The sequence below is a fragment of the Mauremys mutica genome, chromosome 8 (assembly GCF_020497125.1).
Source record: "Mauremys mutica isolate MM-2020 ecotype Southern chromosome 8, ASM2049712v1, whole genome shotgun sequence".
Classification (NCBI taxonomy): Eukaryota; Metazoa; Chordata; order Testudines; family Geoemydidae; genus Mauremys; species Mauremys mutica.
In genome coordinates, this window is record NC_059079.1 from 17258375 (window position 1) to 17275171 (window position 16797).

At 38.2% G+C, this 16797-nt stretch overlaps 1 protein-coding gene across 8 annotated transcripts in view; it reads right to left on the reverse strand.

Annotated features, from left to right (window-relative positions):
* The window catches only part of LOC123375803 (integrin subunit beta 3 binding protein), a 52396-nt gene that overhangs the window by 32419 nt on the left and 3180 nt on the right, over nucleotides 1–16797 (reverse strand). For all 8 annotated transcript variants that reach the window (XM_045027082.1, XM_045027083.1, XM_045027085.1 and 5 more), the window contains exons 2-3: nucleotides 13814–13856; nucleotides 7823–7961 (exon numbers count right to left, since the gene is read on the reverse strand). In XM_045027082.1, coding sequence (XP_044883017.1) covers nucleotides 7823–7961; nucleotides 13814–13856 — 182 coding nt within the window. The remainder of the gene's footprint in view (nucleotides 1–7822; nucleotides 7962–13813; nucleotides 13857–16797) is intronic.

Sequence of the window (16797 nt, forward strand, 5' to 3'; positions counted from 1 at the left end):
TGTACATACCCGTGCTGCCACATCATGGAAAACAATGACCAAGGTATGAGAAATCTGCTTTTCCATGAAATGACTACTGCCATTATGGACAAACGAATCTGACTAGCAATGACCACATTCAGGGAGAGAAGGAGTAACTAGCTAAACCCAATCTAGCTTCGCCATAAAGTGGCAAGAAGGAAGAAACTGACAGAAGGAAGTGGGTAAAGAACACCAGACAGAGCTGGCTGGGGTGAGTAGACCTCCCAAGAGCTGTCTTGGAAGGACCCTTCTGAAAACTTGCCAATCAAAGGCCTAGTAAAATCCTAAAACATTTAAAATAAATGTAAAATGTCTTAGGGAGAAAGAGAAGCAGTTGGTTGAAAGGATGGGATGCAGCAGTCAGTATTTGACACCAATTTGTAGCTATATGAATGCAGAAAAAGGTAGTTATGGCTCCTTTTACACTAAACTTTTCACAGAACTATGTCAGTTTGGGAGAAACTTCATCGGGAAGGTTTCTTGGGTCCAGGATGGGATTTCTGGTCTCAAAGAAGGAAGAGAGAGAGAGAGAGAGAGAGAGAGAGAGAGACCTCCCCCCACTAGAATTGCCATTGCCCGGTGGTTAGGGTACTCATCTGGGCTGTGGGACATCCTTTGCTCGATTTGAAGCAGTAGCTTGAACCTGGGTCTACCACCTGGGCTACTGGCGATTCAGGGGGGGTGTCTGTGCTTCATTTTTTTGGAGAAATTTCAAAAGGTCTCAATTTCATCCTGATGAATGGGAATGAGAAACATTTTCGAAATCTCAAAACTTTCACGGGATGGGAAAAGATTTCCACTTAGCTCTAACATGCAGATTATAAACCAAGGCTGGGAGCTCCCCAACTCTCTGGGCCAAGTGCTGGCCACTAGAAAGGCTACTTTCCACCATAGGGAAGAGAAAGAGAAGAATAGTGAAGGTGGATTCAAAAGGGTCCAAGCAGAGAGCATTTAGCACTAGTTTTAGGCTTCAAGGAGAATCAAGTAGTTAACAAAGGGACAAGGTAACTGCCTTGAGGAACCAACTGGGTTACAATGGAGTAGAACTCGACAGGAAAACCTCCTATAGACCCCCGCAAGAGTGACCTGTATTTTACAGGGCTAGCAGATATTTTTCAAAGGAATTCTGGAAGAACTGCAGAATGGAAGGGATAGTGGAGATCCTGTGGGACCTATACCAAGAAGACAGGCTACACCCCATAATAAGCAGAGAAGTATCTTTTCAGGAATTGAGATGATGAGGTCCCTGACTTAGTTTTGACAGGAGGGAATGTTCATGAAGTTAAGGAGGATAAAGGTCAAGGTGAAGGGCAGGGCTCCTGATGTCGGCAGCCTTTGGTTCTAGTAAGTGGAGGCCTAGACCTCAGGACAGCTAGAGGTCTGTGAAATAGGCCCACCTTGGCCACTCAAGCTATGAGAGGTACTGATGCCTGTTTTCTTCAAAACCCACATGTCAAGGGTGGGGAAAGAAGGAATAAGCTACATCCCTTTCCTAGGACATGGAGAAGTTATCCTGTGGCCTGGGGGTCTAGGTATTGGCTCTCTGTATCTGAAAACTAGGGAGCTGCATCTCCACATGAAGTAGCCAGCTAAGAGGCCAACTGCTTTGTTGAAGACCTCCCAGTAATGAGATCATTCTCCCACAAAGAGAGGGCTCTGGCACAGACACTTTGCTTCAAGCATGACAACTCAGTACATGTGGATGTGGAGCTTTTATTCCCATGGGGACAGTGTTCCTTGAACAAACTGATGAATACTGGGCTCCACACCCCGAATCTGCAGATGGCATTTGTAGTTTTGTAGTGGTAGAGGGGTCCTGAAGTAGACCCTCATATTGTGAGACCTGTACAGCCAATTGAGAGATGAATTCACTCATTGAGGGGAAGGAATTGAGCACTCCACCTGCTCCTCTGTTGAATATAGGGAGGATAATAAAGGGTTCCTGACTCACGCTGCTCACAGTTATTTTCAGGAAGGTCTTTGGACCAATGCCAGACTGATGGGTAGTGTGGAGAACCTGTGGGTATGAAAATAGGGATGAGAGGGTTATCACCCTTCCAGTTCTCGAGCCACTACCATTGAGTGGAGAAAACCAGAGCATGGTCACCCAGTTAGGAGCTGCTCCTGCCATTGCTTAGACCTGAATAGAGCACAAGCTTGTGGGGAGTGGGAGGGCAAGATGGGTAGAAGGGATTCAGCTGATGAAAGCTGCAAAAAGAATATTTTTTCGCCCTCCTCTGGCTTTTTCTGGGAGGATGTTTTCTTTAATTTCCTGTTCCATGTTGTTGTGGAATTCCACTGAGGCTTTAAAGAAAGATGGTACTTCATCACAAAGACACCAGCTTTAGCTGCTTCCATTAAGACAGGAGGACAACTGGGGATGCCCAGCAGCAAGCTGAGAGGAAGACCTGGACACAAAAATCAAGCAACTGGACTGGCTTCTGCCTGCATGATATTTTGGTGAGGCGGACTCAAACACTTGTCCATACTAATGGGAGCACATAAAGGGAAATAAACTTGGTCGAAATAGAGTAATTTTGCTTCTGTTTGATTTGCTACCAAAAACGTTTAGCGGAACTAGTAAGCAGACTTGTAACCACAAAAAAGAGATCGGCCTTCTGAAAATATACTACAAGAGTTTTTAACTCTACAAGGATCTTGGAAGTGAATGGCTATATCTTCTGGGGCTAATTGGTAATACTTATGTACTCAAAATATAAAGTAAAGACAACTGTTCTGATAGCTAATGATCTTTGGGTATTAGCATAATTAAAACACAGTTAATTAATATGACTGTGGAAACAATGACAAATATTAATAGATTCATAGATTCCAAGGCCAGAAGGGACCATTGTGATCATCTAGTCTGACTTCCTGTATAACACAGGCGATAGAACTTCCTCAAATAATTCCTAGAGCAGATCTTTAAGAAAAACATCCAATCTTGATTTAACAATTGTCAGTGATGGAAAATCCAGGGAGGGTTAGACTAGATGACCCTTGTAATCTCTGCTAACCCCTGATAGAGTCTATGAATCTACCAGGACCCTTGTAATGGCTAATTCCCCTCACTGTCAAAACAACAAGAAGGGGTTCTTCAAATATGTCAGACAAAAAAGAAAGCTCAAGGATGGTGTGGGTCCACTGCTCAACAGAGAAGGTGAGCTGGTAACGGAAGATGATAGGAAGGCAGAGCTGCTTAATGCCTACTTTGCTTCAGTTTCTGCCAAAAAGAACATGTGATCGGGAAACTAGCGAAGTTACCATAGACAATAAAGAGGAAGAGATGCAGATCAGGATAAGTACAGAATACATCAGATCTTCTGATCAATTTGAATGAATTCAAATCAGCAGAGTCAGATGTTATTCACCTAAGGGTACTGAAGGAATTAGCTGAAGAAATTTCTGAGCTACTGGCAATAATATTTGCAAACTCACGGATGAGAGGAGAGGTCCCAGAAGACTGAAGAAGGGCTAATGTAGTGTCCATCTTTAAAAAAAGGAGAAAAGGAGAAGCTGGGGAACTATAGACCAGTCAGCCTGACTTTGATACCCGGGAAGCTACTAGATCAGTGTATAAAACATTTAGTTTGCGAATACCTGGAGGATGATGGGGTAATCACTAGCAACAAGCATGGATTTACCAAGAACAAATCATGCCAAACCAGCATCAGATACTGAGGTAAAATAATCTCTCTTCTTCTCCTCGAGATTCCTGTTTATACATCCCAGGATCACATTAGCTTTTTTGGCCACAGCGTCACACTAGGAACTCACGTTCAGCTGATTATCCACCACAACAGCCAAACCTTTTTTGAGTCACTGCTCCCCAGAATAGCGTCTTCCCATCTTGTAAGGATGGTCTACATTCTTTGTTCCTAGATGTATACATTTACTTTTAGCAGTGTTAAAACGCATATAGTTTGCTTTTGTCCAGTTTACCAGGTGATCCAGATCACTCTGAATCAGTGACCTGTCTCTTCATTATTTACCACTCTCCTAATTTTGTGTCATCTGCAAACTTTATCAGTGATGATTTTCTTTTAACGACGTTAAATAGCATAGGGTCAAGAACCGATCCCTGCAGAACCCCACTGGAAATACATCCACTTGATGACCCCCCATTTACAATTACATTTTGAGACCTATCAGTTTGCCAGTTTTTAATCCATTTAGTGTGTGCCATATTAATTTTATATCATTCTAGTTTTATAATCAAAATGTCACGTGGTATCATGTCAAATGCCTTACAGAGGTCTAAGTATATTATATCAACAGTGTTACCTTTATCGACCAAACTTGTAATCTCATCAAAAAAAAGATACCAAGTTAGTTTGACAGGAACTATTTTCCATAAACCCATGTTGATTAGCATAAATTAATCTCCTTTAATTTTTTCTTAATCAAGTCTTGTATCAGCTGCTCCATTATCTTCCTCAAATCAATGTCAGGCTGACAGGCCTATAATTATGCGAGTCATCCTGTTTATCCTTTTTAAAAATTGGCACAACATTAGCTTTTTTCCAGTCTTCTGGAACTTCCTCAGTGCTCCAAGACTTATTGAAAATCAATATTAATGGTCCAGTGAGCTCCTCCGCCAACTCTTTTAAAACTCTTGGATGCATGTTATCGAGACCTGCTGATTTAAAAATGTCTAAATTTAGTAGCTTCTGTTTAACATCCTCCAGAGATACTAGTGGAATGGAAAGAGTATTATATCACCATATGATGAGACTACAAATACAGAACAGAAATATTGATTGAAAACTTCTGCCTTTTCTGCATTATTATTGTTAATTCTACCATTTGCATCCAATAATGGACCAATGCCATTCTCTTTGTTTCTAATATATTTTAAAAACTCCTTATTGTCCTTAACTCTGCTCGCCATAAGTTTTGCCTTGTATCCCTTTTCTTTCCTTAGCGATTTTCTACAATTACTAACTTCTGATTACGACCAACTTTCCCTTTCTTCAATTTGTTGTTTTATATTTTACAGCTGTCTTCACTTCCGCTCTAAACCAGGTTGTTTTTTTAAATCAGCACAGCCTTCTTCCTCCATTGTGGGATTGTGGCTTTTTAGGCATCGAATAGGGTGTTCTGAAATGATTCCCAAGCATCATACAAATTTTTTTCTGATTAAATCCTCTCTCCTAGCTGATCAGGCTCATAACTGTTTTCAGCTTTGTGAAATTGGTCCTATTAAAGCACCAAGTATAGAAATTACCAGTCTGGATTGTATTCTGCATGCACATCTTAAATGTTATCAAGTCATGATCACTCATACCTAAGCTATCATTAAGCTTTAGTTCTGTGATCAGTTCCTGTCAAACTAACCAGGTCTAATAAAGAATTCCCCCATGTTGGCTGCAACACTTTTAGAGTTAAGAAATATCTATAATGTTTAGAAATTCCAAGGATGTTTTAGTAATTGCAGCATGAGACTTCCAAAATATGTCACTCAAATTCAAGTCCCCTATGTTCACACAGTTTCCCCCCCTATACATTATAGATAAGTGAATTAGGAGGTGGTCATCCTATTCCCTAGTGTGATCTGATGGTTGGTAGCAGACACCAACTAATACCCCATCTTGTACATGATCTGTTCGGGAATTGATCCATAAGCAGTCAAGATCATTTTCTTCCGAGTTATCCGTGACTTAGAAACAGGTAATGCGATTTCTGACATACAGTGCCACTCCCCTTCCCCTTTTGCCTACTCGATCCTTCCTAAATGGGTGATAATAATTGATTTGAACTTTCTATTCATGCAAATAATCCCACCAGGTTTCAGAAATACCAACTAGATCAAATTTATGCTAGTAAATGAGCAATTCCAGGTCCTCTTGTTGTTACCCAGGCTCCTAGCGTTGCTCTTAGCACAGGCAATTCAAGAATTTCTTCTCTTCATGTCCTAAGGCTTCTTGATTTCATTCTGAGCATCTCAATTTTTATACCGAGTGCTCATATCTTCTCTCTTTTTTACCCTTCCCTTTTGTTATTAGTTTAACACTCTCCTGAATACTCTAGTCTGCCTGTCCCCAAGGAGATTAGTCCCTGTTCTACTAAGGTGGAGGCCATCCAAACTATACAGCCCTACTCCCCACAAAAGGTGGACCAATCTTCCACAAAACCAAAACCCTACACCACTTACCTAGCCAGCAGATACATGAAAGAAAGCACAGGAGTAGACTTAATTCACTGTACTTCTATTAGGGTGGATAAAAACCAATGATTTTTTTTTAAATAAAAAAATCAGATGTGTTTTGATTCAAAATGGATTTTTTGATAAAATGTTTTTTGAGGACAAAACCTATCTAAAAATAGTTTTAATTAAGATACATTATAGCTCAAAGATATCTCATCATGGAATAGGGGTTATAAATTCTAATTCTAGAGTATGAGACAATATATTCATGCAATGTTTAAGAAAAGTTTTGTAAATGAGTTCCAATAGTTCATGGATTAGGGACCCAATCTTATCGGGTTCCAGGGGCTTCTGTATAGATTATTTAGATTAATCTTTCTATCTACCCAATGGGACTCAGTGCTCAGGCTAGAAGATACTATCAGAGATGCTTAGTTTTGCAGTTCTCAAACTGTGGATTTGTGTCTCCAGAGATAACATGTTTGTTAACAGCAAAAATGTTTTTAAATAAATAAATAAATAATATACAGAGATGAGAAATAACAGACCTCAACCCTACTGTCCCTCTGCAAATTTGTGTAGACAATCAATCCCTTACCTCTATCTAAAAGTGCAAAATTTCAAAAAGTTCAATGAACAGAAGATTGTTGGGGGCGGAATAGATCTGGACAAGAAGTAGTCTGTAGATAAATGTGAGAAGGGAGGGACAGGCAGTAGAAACAAAAGTGAAACTGTTTGAGCAGCATATTCCAGAAGTCTTGAGGTCTTTCTGAGGGTAGCCTTCATTGATTTGAGATCTACCATACCATTCTCTCACTAGAAGGGAAAACCTATAATGGCAGCAGGCCGCAAAAGAGACCCAGTTTGGGTCTCATCTATCTCTGAGTTGTGAAGAATATTTATTAAGGTTATAACAACTAACAAGAATGCAGTTTTATGTAGAAATCCATGATTAAATTGAGTCTTCCTGACTAGTGATTTAAATCAAATCCACCCTGACTTCTATATCACCTTTGATCAGAGGATACCAAAGCACTTTTCAAATATTCATAAAGACTCAAAACCCCCACAAGAGAAGCACGTACTACACCCATTTTACTGACAGGCAAACTGACATATAGAAAAGGTTAAATGACTTGCCCAAGCTCAGTGGTAGAACTGGGAATACAGCTTCTCTATTCTAACCACTAGATTACACTGCCTTCCAGATTATTAAAACATGATTTCTTTTATAACGTTCTCAGGTAATATGCAGCAATTCCAAAATATATGCTCCCTTTAATTCAGAAAAATAGTACACACTGTCACTTTAAATGAAAACTGGGAGTTGGAGAGAGAGAATGGGCAAAATTTCATTGTGGGCAAAAGTTGGTCTAATTCCTGGAAGGAATGGAGTTGCCCCCACACATGCTAGTGGTTCTATATTGAACAAAGAAAAGCCTTCTACAGAATGGTCATCATAATTACCTCAAAAGCTTACATTTATGTGATAAGAGCCCTAAAAATGTTGGATTTCACCATAAAGTTCAAAACTTCTTAAGAGAAAAAAGAAATCAGACATACCAGATGAGACATAAATTGCTAAATCAAGACCTTGATTTAACCAATAACAAGAAATTTTTTGCAATAAGTAAAAGAGAATGTTCAACTAACCATTTGATAGACCATTTCCGAGGTTTTGTACATTATGCCTCGTGGGAGATGAAAATGCACTGATTTGGCATGTTCCTGTTGTTGGTGAATACGAGCTTAAATTTTTCTTTCTGGTCTTCAAAGGTGTTGCTTCATGTGGCTAAACAAAGTTTAAAAAAAGAATAAATAAACGTTGGTTCATAAGGAGGTCCTTCCATACCCCTTATGTAACCCTGACAATTCCAATCCCTCCCTCCAATTTCCATTCTCAGTGCTTCATAATTACAGCCTCCACACTTCCTGTTACGGCGGACTACACATTGCTCCCAGAACCAGTCAGCATACAGTGTCTTAAAATAGCCCAATTTTCTAATGTTTAATCAAGCAGTATAGGCCAAGTTATAACCGTATTTTCAAAGAGATTCCCAATTTTGAGTGTCCCCGTTTACAAACATCCCCAAATGTACACGCAAACAGCACTTAAACATGCAAATTAAGCTGTTAGATGTCAACCTCTCAGCTTTCATACACAAGTCCAACTTGCGAGGTACCTAGAGATATAGTTGCCTAAACTGAGTGCCAAGTCCTCTTTCGAGCAGGTAGTCTAAAAGTTAATCCTATTGGGGAAAATAAGTTAATTTGATGTTACTATGGCATGTACTTTCCTTTCTCACCAGGATTCGTTATGGTTAAAAATCATGGTCAGAATTTTTAGGTTTTTTATTCCACTAAAGATTTAGCTTATTTTTAACCATTTTTATCAAGTGTTTGATTTCTTAAAAACAAAAGAAAAAAGTCAGTGTTAAGACAACAGAGGTCAATTAAAACCAAAATTAAGTCTCTAGTTTAAAGTAATGTGATTACTAACCTAAAGGTAGTTGTGTACCAAACTAGTGTTCAATATTTTTGCAAGTGTTAGAAGAAAACACATTGACTGGAAGTCACTGGTACAGTAGAATCTCAGAGTTACAAACAGCCTGGGAATGGAGGTTCTACTGTATACATTTTGCTTCCTGGATCAGATGTTAAACTGTAACTCTGAAAAAAATTGAGCTACACTGCATTATCACTACACAAGAAATTAGGAATCTGCCCCTACATCGAGGACCTAAGTTCTGATGATGATTTGCATCCTACTAAGGAAGAAATAGCAGCTTCAAGTAACATCAGTAATGACTAGGTCAAAAAGGAAACACACAAAGACACCATCAAACTCAAAACAACACTAAAAAGAAAGTCTCCCACTTCACTGAAGCCAGGATTTCACTCTTATATCCGTAGGAGTGATATAAAGCCCCGAGACACTTTCAAATGGTATAATGACCACCAGTTTTTACCTCTGACTGAATTTTAAGTATTAAGCAACATGTATAACAGTCAACACACCATAATATATTGACAACTTCAAAGTAAAATAAGTAACCAGCTGACCCAGTAATTGAACAAGGGGCCATAAGAACGAAACACTGAACCAACTGGAAGGCCAGCTTCAAGATTTGCATAATAATATTTCCCTTCTATCCAGCAGCTTTCATACCAAAGGACCTCAAGTCACCAGGCAAGATATCTCTACTATACACATTGCTGACATAAAAGATGGAAATGGACTGGTGCACAACAGGTGCTGGAATAGTGAAGAGAAAGGGACATTTTGGCTAAGGCCATTTTTCCCCCACAGATATTTTACTGAAAAGTTTCTCATATTAAATTTTTAAGCCATTAAAAATACCATATGTAGGTATTTCACAACTTTTTCCTTTCCTTGGAAACAAGAGCTTTCAGAAAGAACCCTTCACAGAAAAGCAGAATAAAAACCAAAAGTACTTTTTGTCATTTTTGTTGTTTTAATTGTTAAATTTAGTTTAGAAAGTTAACTTTGTTAATCCACACTTTCACAAATAAAAAACAGCTCACAAAACAGGAAGCAGGCTTCTCTCTTGTCACTACAATGTACAAAACTCAATATCTATCATCGGTGTTTTTTCTGTGCATTACTCAGAATATTTCTTCAATTTCACACATTAGTTTACAGCAACTTTACTAATCGTGTTTATAATCTCTTCAGTTAAGCACCATACATTAATGATAGAAAAAATAATTACAGGGCTATATGACTATTACACAGTTTTGACACCATGGATAAAATATAAAATCACAGTCCTCCCCATTTGTGCTCATTAATGATCCTCTGATACTTTACGCAGTGTACAAGCTGATTTCAACTTGATTATCTGTATTTTGCTTACCTAAATTTCCCTGCAGTTTCAAATGAATATAGTATTCCTTACTTTTAATCCTGAATGTTGTTCAATGTTGCTGTGCACAAATGTTCTTCTGGCGAAAGAACCTCACCTCACCCTGACTCCTTGAAACAAAGAGCCAGAGCAGTGTAAAGGGCTCCAGAGATACGTTTACACTGCACCTGGGTGTGAACCTCCCAGCCAAGGCAGACAGACTCGTGCTAGCATGCTAAAAACAGCAGTATGGACATTGTGGCTCCAGCAGAGACTCGAGCTAGTCACCCAAGCTCAAACCCACCCAATCCCCTAGACTTGAGCTCAGGTGGCTACTTTGAGTCTCCACCAGAGCTTCAATGTCCACATGACTATTTTTAGCACGCTAGCTCAAGCCCCTCAAGTCGGTTTACCAGGGCTGTGAGTCTCACTCCCAGCTGCAGTGTAGACATACCCTGAAAGCCCATGACCCAGCCAAGGGAGAATTCCCCAGTGTAGGAACGTCTTGCATGCACTGGCATAGGAGCTGTACCGGGGCAAGGCTGGGAGCAGGAGGGTTGTTTTGGGGGCAGGGCTGCTACACAAAAGTCTAAGGAGAAAGTGCTGAGTCTAAATTATGCATGGGGCCTCTTCAGCCCTCAAGTAGCCCAAGATCAGGAGGGCACAAAGGTGGCTTTAAGACACTTTTGCTGCTCCCTGCCTCTCACGTGTGGGAATTCAGTGCTGCTACTTTTAGAGAAGCAGCTACATTTCAGCAGTGGGTAGAATAACGTGTACTATCAACTAGTTAATATTTATTTATTTACATGATTTTAAATGTTTTTCAGACAAGGATACTTTCTTATGAGGAGCATCCTTGTTGTCACAAGTCTACAGAGACAATAACCATGAAAAAAGGAGGATGGGTGTGTACCAAAATGCCTAATGGTCAATTATGTAGCAACCTGCCCATAGGAGAAGTTTCTTCCTAACTCCAGGCAATCAGTGGTTGGTTTATGACAGACACATATGGGTTTATGTCCCTATATTTTCCTCTGTGTAGTTTTTTATGAATATTCTCATTATGCATATTAATGTCTATTTATTTCTAAGTCCTTTGCCCGCAGCTGTTGGTGAGGTTATGAGTTCCACAGGATAATTATGTGCGGGATAAGAAAAAAAAAATCCTTTTCAGTTTTAAATATGCCGCCTTTCAATTTCATTGACTGTCCTCTTGCTCTTGTGTTATAGGAAAGGATAAATAAGTATGCTCAATTTACCTTCCCAATAACATTCTATCCTGTCCCCTCTTCTTCATCTTCTTAAATTAGACAGTCCCAATCTTTCAATCTATCTTTATAGGAAAGCCTTTCCATGCCTCTCATCATTTTACTATCTGGATATGGACTCCTCCTCTTTCTGCAATTCCTTTTTTAACAGGGTGACTAGAAATGGACATAATTTCAGATGATGGAACACTGTTCTATAGAATAGCCTCATATTTTAAGTAGTGCTTTCTATCTCAGTCCTTATGCATTCTAACATTTTTTTTTTATTTTTTTTTGACTGCCTTTGCAGACTGAGCTGAAGTTTTCACTGAACTACCCACAGTGATACACGGGGTTTTTTTCTGAGCAGTTACTGTTAGTTTATAATACAGCAATTTTTATGAGTTGATCTAATTCATTCTTCCAGTTTGCATTATCTTGTATATATTAACAATTAATTTTGATTTGGTGCTCATTCATCTAGCTGTCCTATATACCTCTGAATTATTCAATCTTCTCCATTGTTTTGAGTAGCCTAAATAATTTTGCATCATCTGCAAATATAATAATTGTATATCATCTTTGCATCCTTTTTTCCAGTTCATTAATATTTTAAACAACCCCTGTCCTAGTAGGAAACCTTGGGCTACTCTACTGCTAACTTTTTGCCACATTAAGATGAACTGAGCCCATTACTGCCAGTAAAGACAGTTTTTCAGAGAAATATTAGTTACAAAACGCTATCAATGGGTACATCAGGCATCTAACCTACATCCACTGTTTTGCAATATGGAGATCCTGTGCATCCCCACTGAAGCCTCAGGGACCCTCTCTGTTTAACCTTGAATGCCTGACATTGCAGCCACCATATTTCTGGACATGAAGGAAGCCTCCTTTGAGTATCTACCTGGGAAGAGAGTTAACTGCAGCACACAACCTCTGTGGCAATCAGGATAATACCTCTGTGGCAATCAGAGTTTCTCTTCAGGGAAAGAGAGTCCAGATCTGTTGCACAGCTGGGCAAATTCTTATGATGTCATATCAATGTTACACAGTTTTAACCACTCATTCCTGACTTTTTATATACAAAAGCAGAGGTCACATCAGGTGAGGGCATAGTGGGAGACGTTTGGCATTTTGTGGCCATGGAGATGGTTCTGGGAGACAAAGGAGAAGCAGCAGTATGGGATGGGGATGCACTCTATGCAAGAGGAGAGGTGCCATATAAATGAAAACTTTATTGCATAGTCATGTTACAGTTGATAACCCCCCAATATATAAACGACTTCAAGTGAATATTTTAACCCATTATATTCTGAAAAGCTGATGTAAACAAAGGCTTTTATTATAGTCATTTTGCTGCAGAAGGACAGTCTAGTCTGAAATGCAATTCTTCTCTGTTAAAACACTTTTGTTCTCATTTCAGAAAAATAACAGCTTTAGGGTAGAAAAAAAACTGTGTTTAATTTCAGGCTGGACCACTCATCCACAAAAATGCTACTCCGACCCAAGAAACAGATGCAAAATTACAGTCACAGCTGCATTCTGCACAGAACAAGTTGGGTAATGGTACACTAAACTGCTAATTAAATTGCTAATGATTTTTTTTAGTGCCACTGCGGTATTTTGCCACCTTTATTTAAATAAAAAAGTATCCAGCAAATTTTTAAAATTGCAAGTTTCTATTTTGCTAAATACCAATGAGACTTCTAAATATGTATCACATATAAACAAATCTCTCTAAAATGACATAGCCATGTGGAGATTTACCGGAGGCTCATTTACTGACCAGCTATTTTTTCTAATATACTTTTCCACTAATTTTCCTTCCCTTTAAGGCTACCATCCTCATGAACTCCTCCGTGTTAGTGTTTGTAGCAACACCCCCTGTTGGTACGGTAGATAATAAACCGACATATGTCATGACATGCTGGCACTGGGAATATACAATGACTGCATTTACAAAAAATAATAGCAACAGTACAATTTTATTTTTATTGTGATAACTGTGGTGAAATTTATTGCAGCGTTAGTATTTTATTGTTTCATTATGCCAGATTAGCTGAGGGATGTAATTATATCCTTGACATAAAAATGCTTTTAATGTTTTCATTTCAATTTTGCAGCTTATAATATGAAGATTATAGCATTATCATAATTCCATATTGTTACATGTACAATTAGATGGCAGAACATTTGCTTCCACAATTATGGAGCTAATTTCTAATAAATGCTTTCAACAAGGCTCCTAATTCATTCAGCTCTTGGACATGTAGTTAAGGTAACCAAAAATATGCCTATTTCTCCAGTTATAGCCAATTTCTTCATGCAGATAAATACTTTACTTATTGACAGGAAATGTATACAAAAAACAATAATTTCATGCCAAAGATTTTTTGTAATCACTTCTTCTCCTTAGTGAGACTTTTGTAGAATGTCAGCCAATCTGCTATAACATAACCCTAATGAAATGCTGTGTATTTATGTAAATTCCATATAATTTCAATCACAAAACTGAATACAGTACTTACGTTTTCTTTTGCAAGGGTCTCCAACTTCAGTGCTCTCTTAACTCTGCAAGCAAAAGACAGACAAGTTTTACACTCCTTCAAATACAAAATGTTTAGTAATAAAATCCATTATCTGTGGTTTTAAAAGAATTATATTTTCCTAGTTATGAATGTATTCAATCTTCTATGCATTAAATGCTACTTTAGGGAAAGTAATTTCAGATACAGCAAATTTATTAACTAATTCAAAGAACATGTGACAAATAGGTTTTTTTTTAGAAGCTGGAACACAAGTGTTTGTACTAAAAAACATCCACCTCTTCAGTATTTACCAGTTCAAACCAAGATTATATATTAAAAAACAGGTATTAATCTCTTTCAAACAAAATACCAATAATTATAATAACTGTACACAAGTGCACTCCAACTTACATACCTTCTGGGTAGATGTTATAATTATTTTGCCATTAGTAGAAATAATGTATTAAGTATTTAAACATGGATACAGCAAGGTGAAAAAGGTAGTTCTTCCCATCATTTTAGCTCTTAACATGATTCAATGCTGCCAGACTATGACTTAACTGGGGAACAGATGCTCTATGTCTTTACAAGTCCCCAAACCATAAGAAACTATTTTCTAGTCTTCTTCACTATACTGATTCAGGAACATGCCAATCTCTCTCTGCAAAATTTGCTCTGCTGAACTGGATGCCCAGCTGTTAATGACAACACTAGGAAAGGAAAGCTGAATATTTATAATTCTTATATCGTACAGCTGTCTTCTAAAGAGCAGTCATCAAAATTTTATTGAATGCAGGCTAAATACTCAAAGGAAAGAAAGGTCAACATAAATTAAGACTATTTTACCCAGAGACAACTGCAACTTAAGTACTTTCTTAAATCTTAAACAATAGCTTAAAGCATTATATAAAGTAACTAGAAAATTATAAAAATATTTATAAAGTCATTCTATAAGAACTTTACTCATTCATTTTGGATTAAATAAGCTTTGGAAAATGCACTTTACTTCAAAATGTAACTGCACAGATTTCACCTTGGAAAAGATTGTTTTGACTCATTAGCAAGTAAGATGACCTCATTTAAAGTATACTGTTGTTTAGAGTGTGGCACTGTTTCTGAGTTTCAAATGTGAAGGCATCCAAAAAATGAATTAAAAATGCATCTTTGAAATATTATTGTATGAGATAACACTGGTTTACAATTATCTGTATTTTAAAAATATAATAGAAAAATACTATATTAAAAAAGCCAAACATGTAAGATTTACATTTTCTATATTAAAAAAAACAACAAATTTTTGCCAAGAGACAGTCAAAGGTGTAACAGTTTGATGGAATTCTTTACAACGTGTGTGGGTTTTTTTGTTTTTGTTTTAACATAGTGACCCATATTGCTTAAGGAATGCAGACTCCATTATATCTTCCAAGCCAGTGGCAGCAGAAAAACATTATATACATTAATACATTCTCTCGGTTAGGGTGCTCTGGGGGCCAATGTATTTGCATGTTATACTAAGGCATTCCTTCCAGCCCTACATTTCTGATTCTATGTTATGATGGAAGTTTTTATGATGGACTTCAAATGGAGCTGGAAGCCAAAGTACAGCAGAATCTGGACCTGAGGTAGCTTTATGATGAGGACAAATGAAAAATTACATGGAAATCCTAAATTATAGGGATTTGGGAAATTTCTCAGAGAAAAAGTTGTGGAATGGTCAGCCCCGTGTTATTTAAAATCTGTCAGATATTGTGTAAAGCAAGAGTTCTAGTCAGCACAAATTTGCCTCTGTTGGCCTGTGGAACCTCTATAAGCCCCTTGAGCTATGCAGCTTTAGAGGCAGATTCTCAGGTAAGTACTTCTACATCAGAAGGGGCTGCGTAATGCCTTCTGTGATCATCTAAGCCAGTGGTTCCCAAACTTTAACAATCTGGGAACCCCTTTCACTAGAATGTCAAGTCTCGTGAACCCCCTCCTAAAATTGAATATTTCCAGGGATTTTCTCCTTTACCCGAGTATAAATTATAAAAGCAGTGATCTTGGAAATATAAAAATTGTTTTTATGACATGCTTATTACACACTATTTATTATTATTTATCATTACAGTATTTTATTACATTATGAAAACGGCAACACTCTTCCAAAATCTCACTTTTGTAGCTTGTATCACTTTGAATAAACCTGTTAAACACAAGGCTCGTATGTTTCATCAAGGAGCCCCAGATGTGAAACAGCATGAAGTATTTAAGAAGACAACTCAAAGAGTTCCTCCTACACAAGCATTACAACAAAGCTTAAATTTGTTCTTCATAATAATTTTAAAAACAATATTAGCTGCCTATTTAATTTAAAAAACAGCAAAAAATATCCACCTCCCTTTCCATTTCTTATAAGGAGTCTTGAAGTTTAAATCTCCTCAGTGTGATAGATATGCTTGCTTTGATCTGCTTAGCTCTTGTCAGTCCAGGGGCTCCAGGCTGCTGGCTCTGTGCTGCCCAGGGTTCCTAGTGACAGCTCTGTCCACCATTAGGGATTTTTTTCCCCGAGAACCCCCTGTAACATTTCATGAACCCCAGTTTGGGAACCACTGATCTAAGCCTTGCTCTTTCCAGTGAAAGCATTAGATTCTATCCCACCTGACAGTATCCCCTCTGATGCCCTAGGGAGGGGCAGGTAAATTACTAATCAACTATAATTCAGTCAGGATCATGTAAGACTGGGGTCTTAAAGTCCAAACCAGTGTCCTTGGCTAAAAGCTCTGAAACAAAGTTCATTTAGGAAATTAAAAAGGAGCCCCACTGGGCCACAGATATCTCCCTCCCTCCCATGTACATTCAAAAAGATGCCTATGGGGGAGAGGAGAGAAAGCTCAACACAATCTAAACCGTGGAAATGAGAACCCCACACTACTTTACGATATAGAGGGCAGTAGCATCACCTGTTAGTTCCCACTCTCTTCCTCCCATGGCTGGACAAAGTTACTACA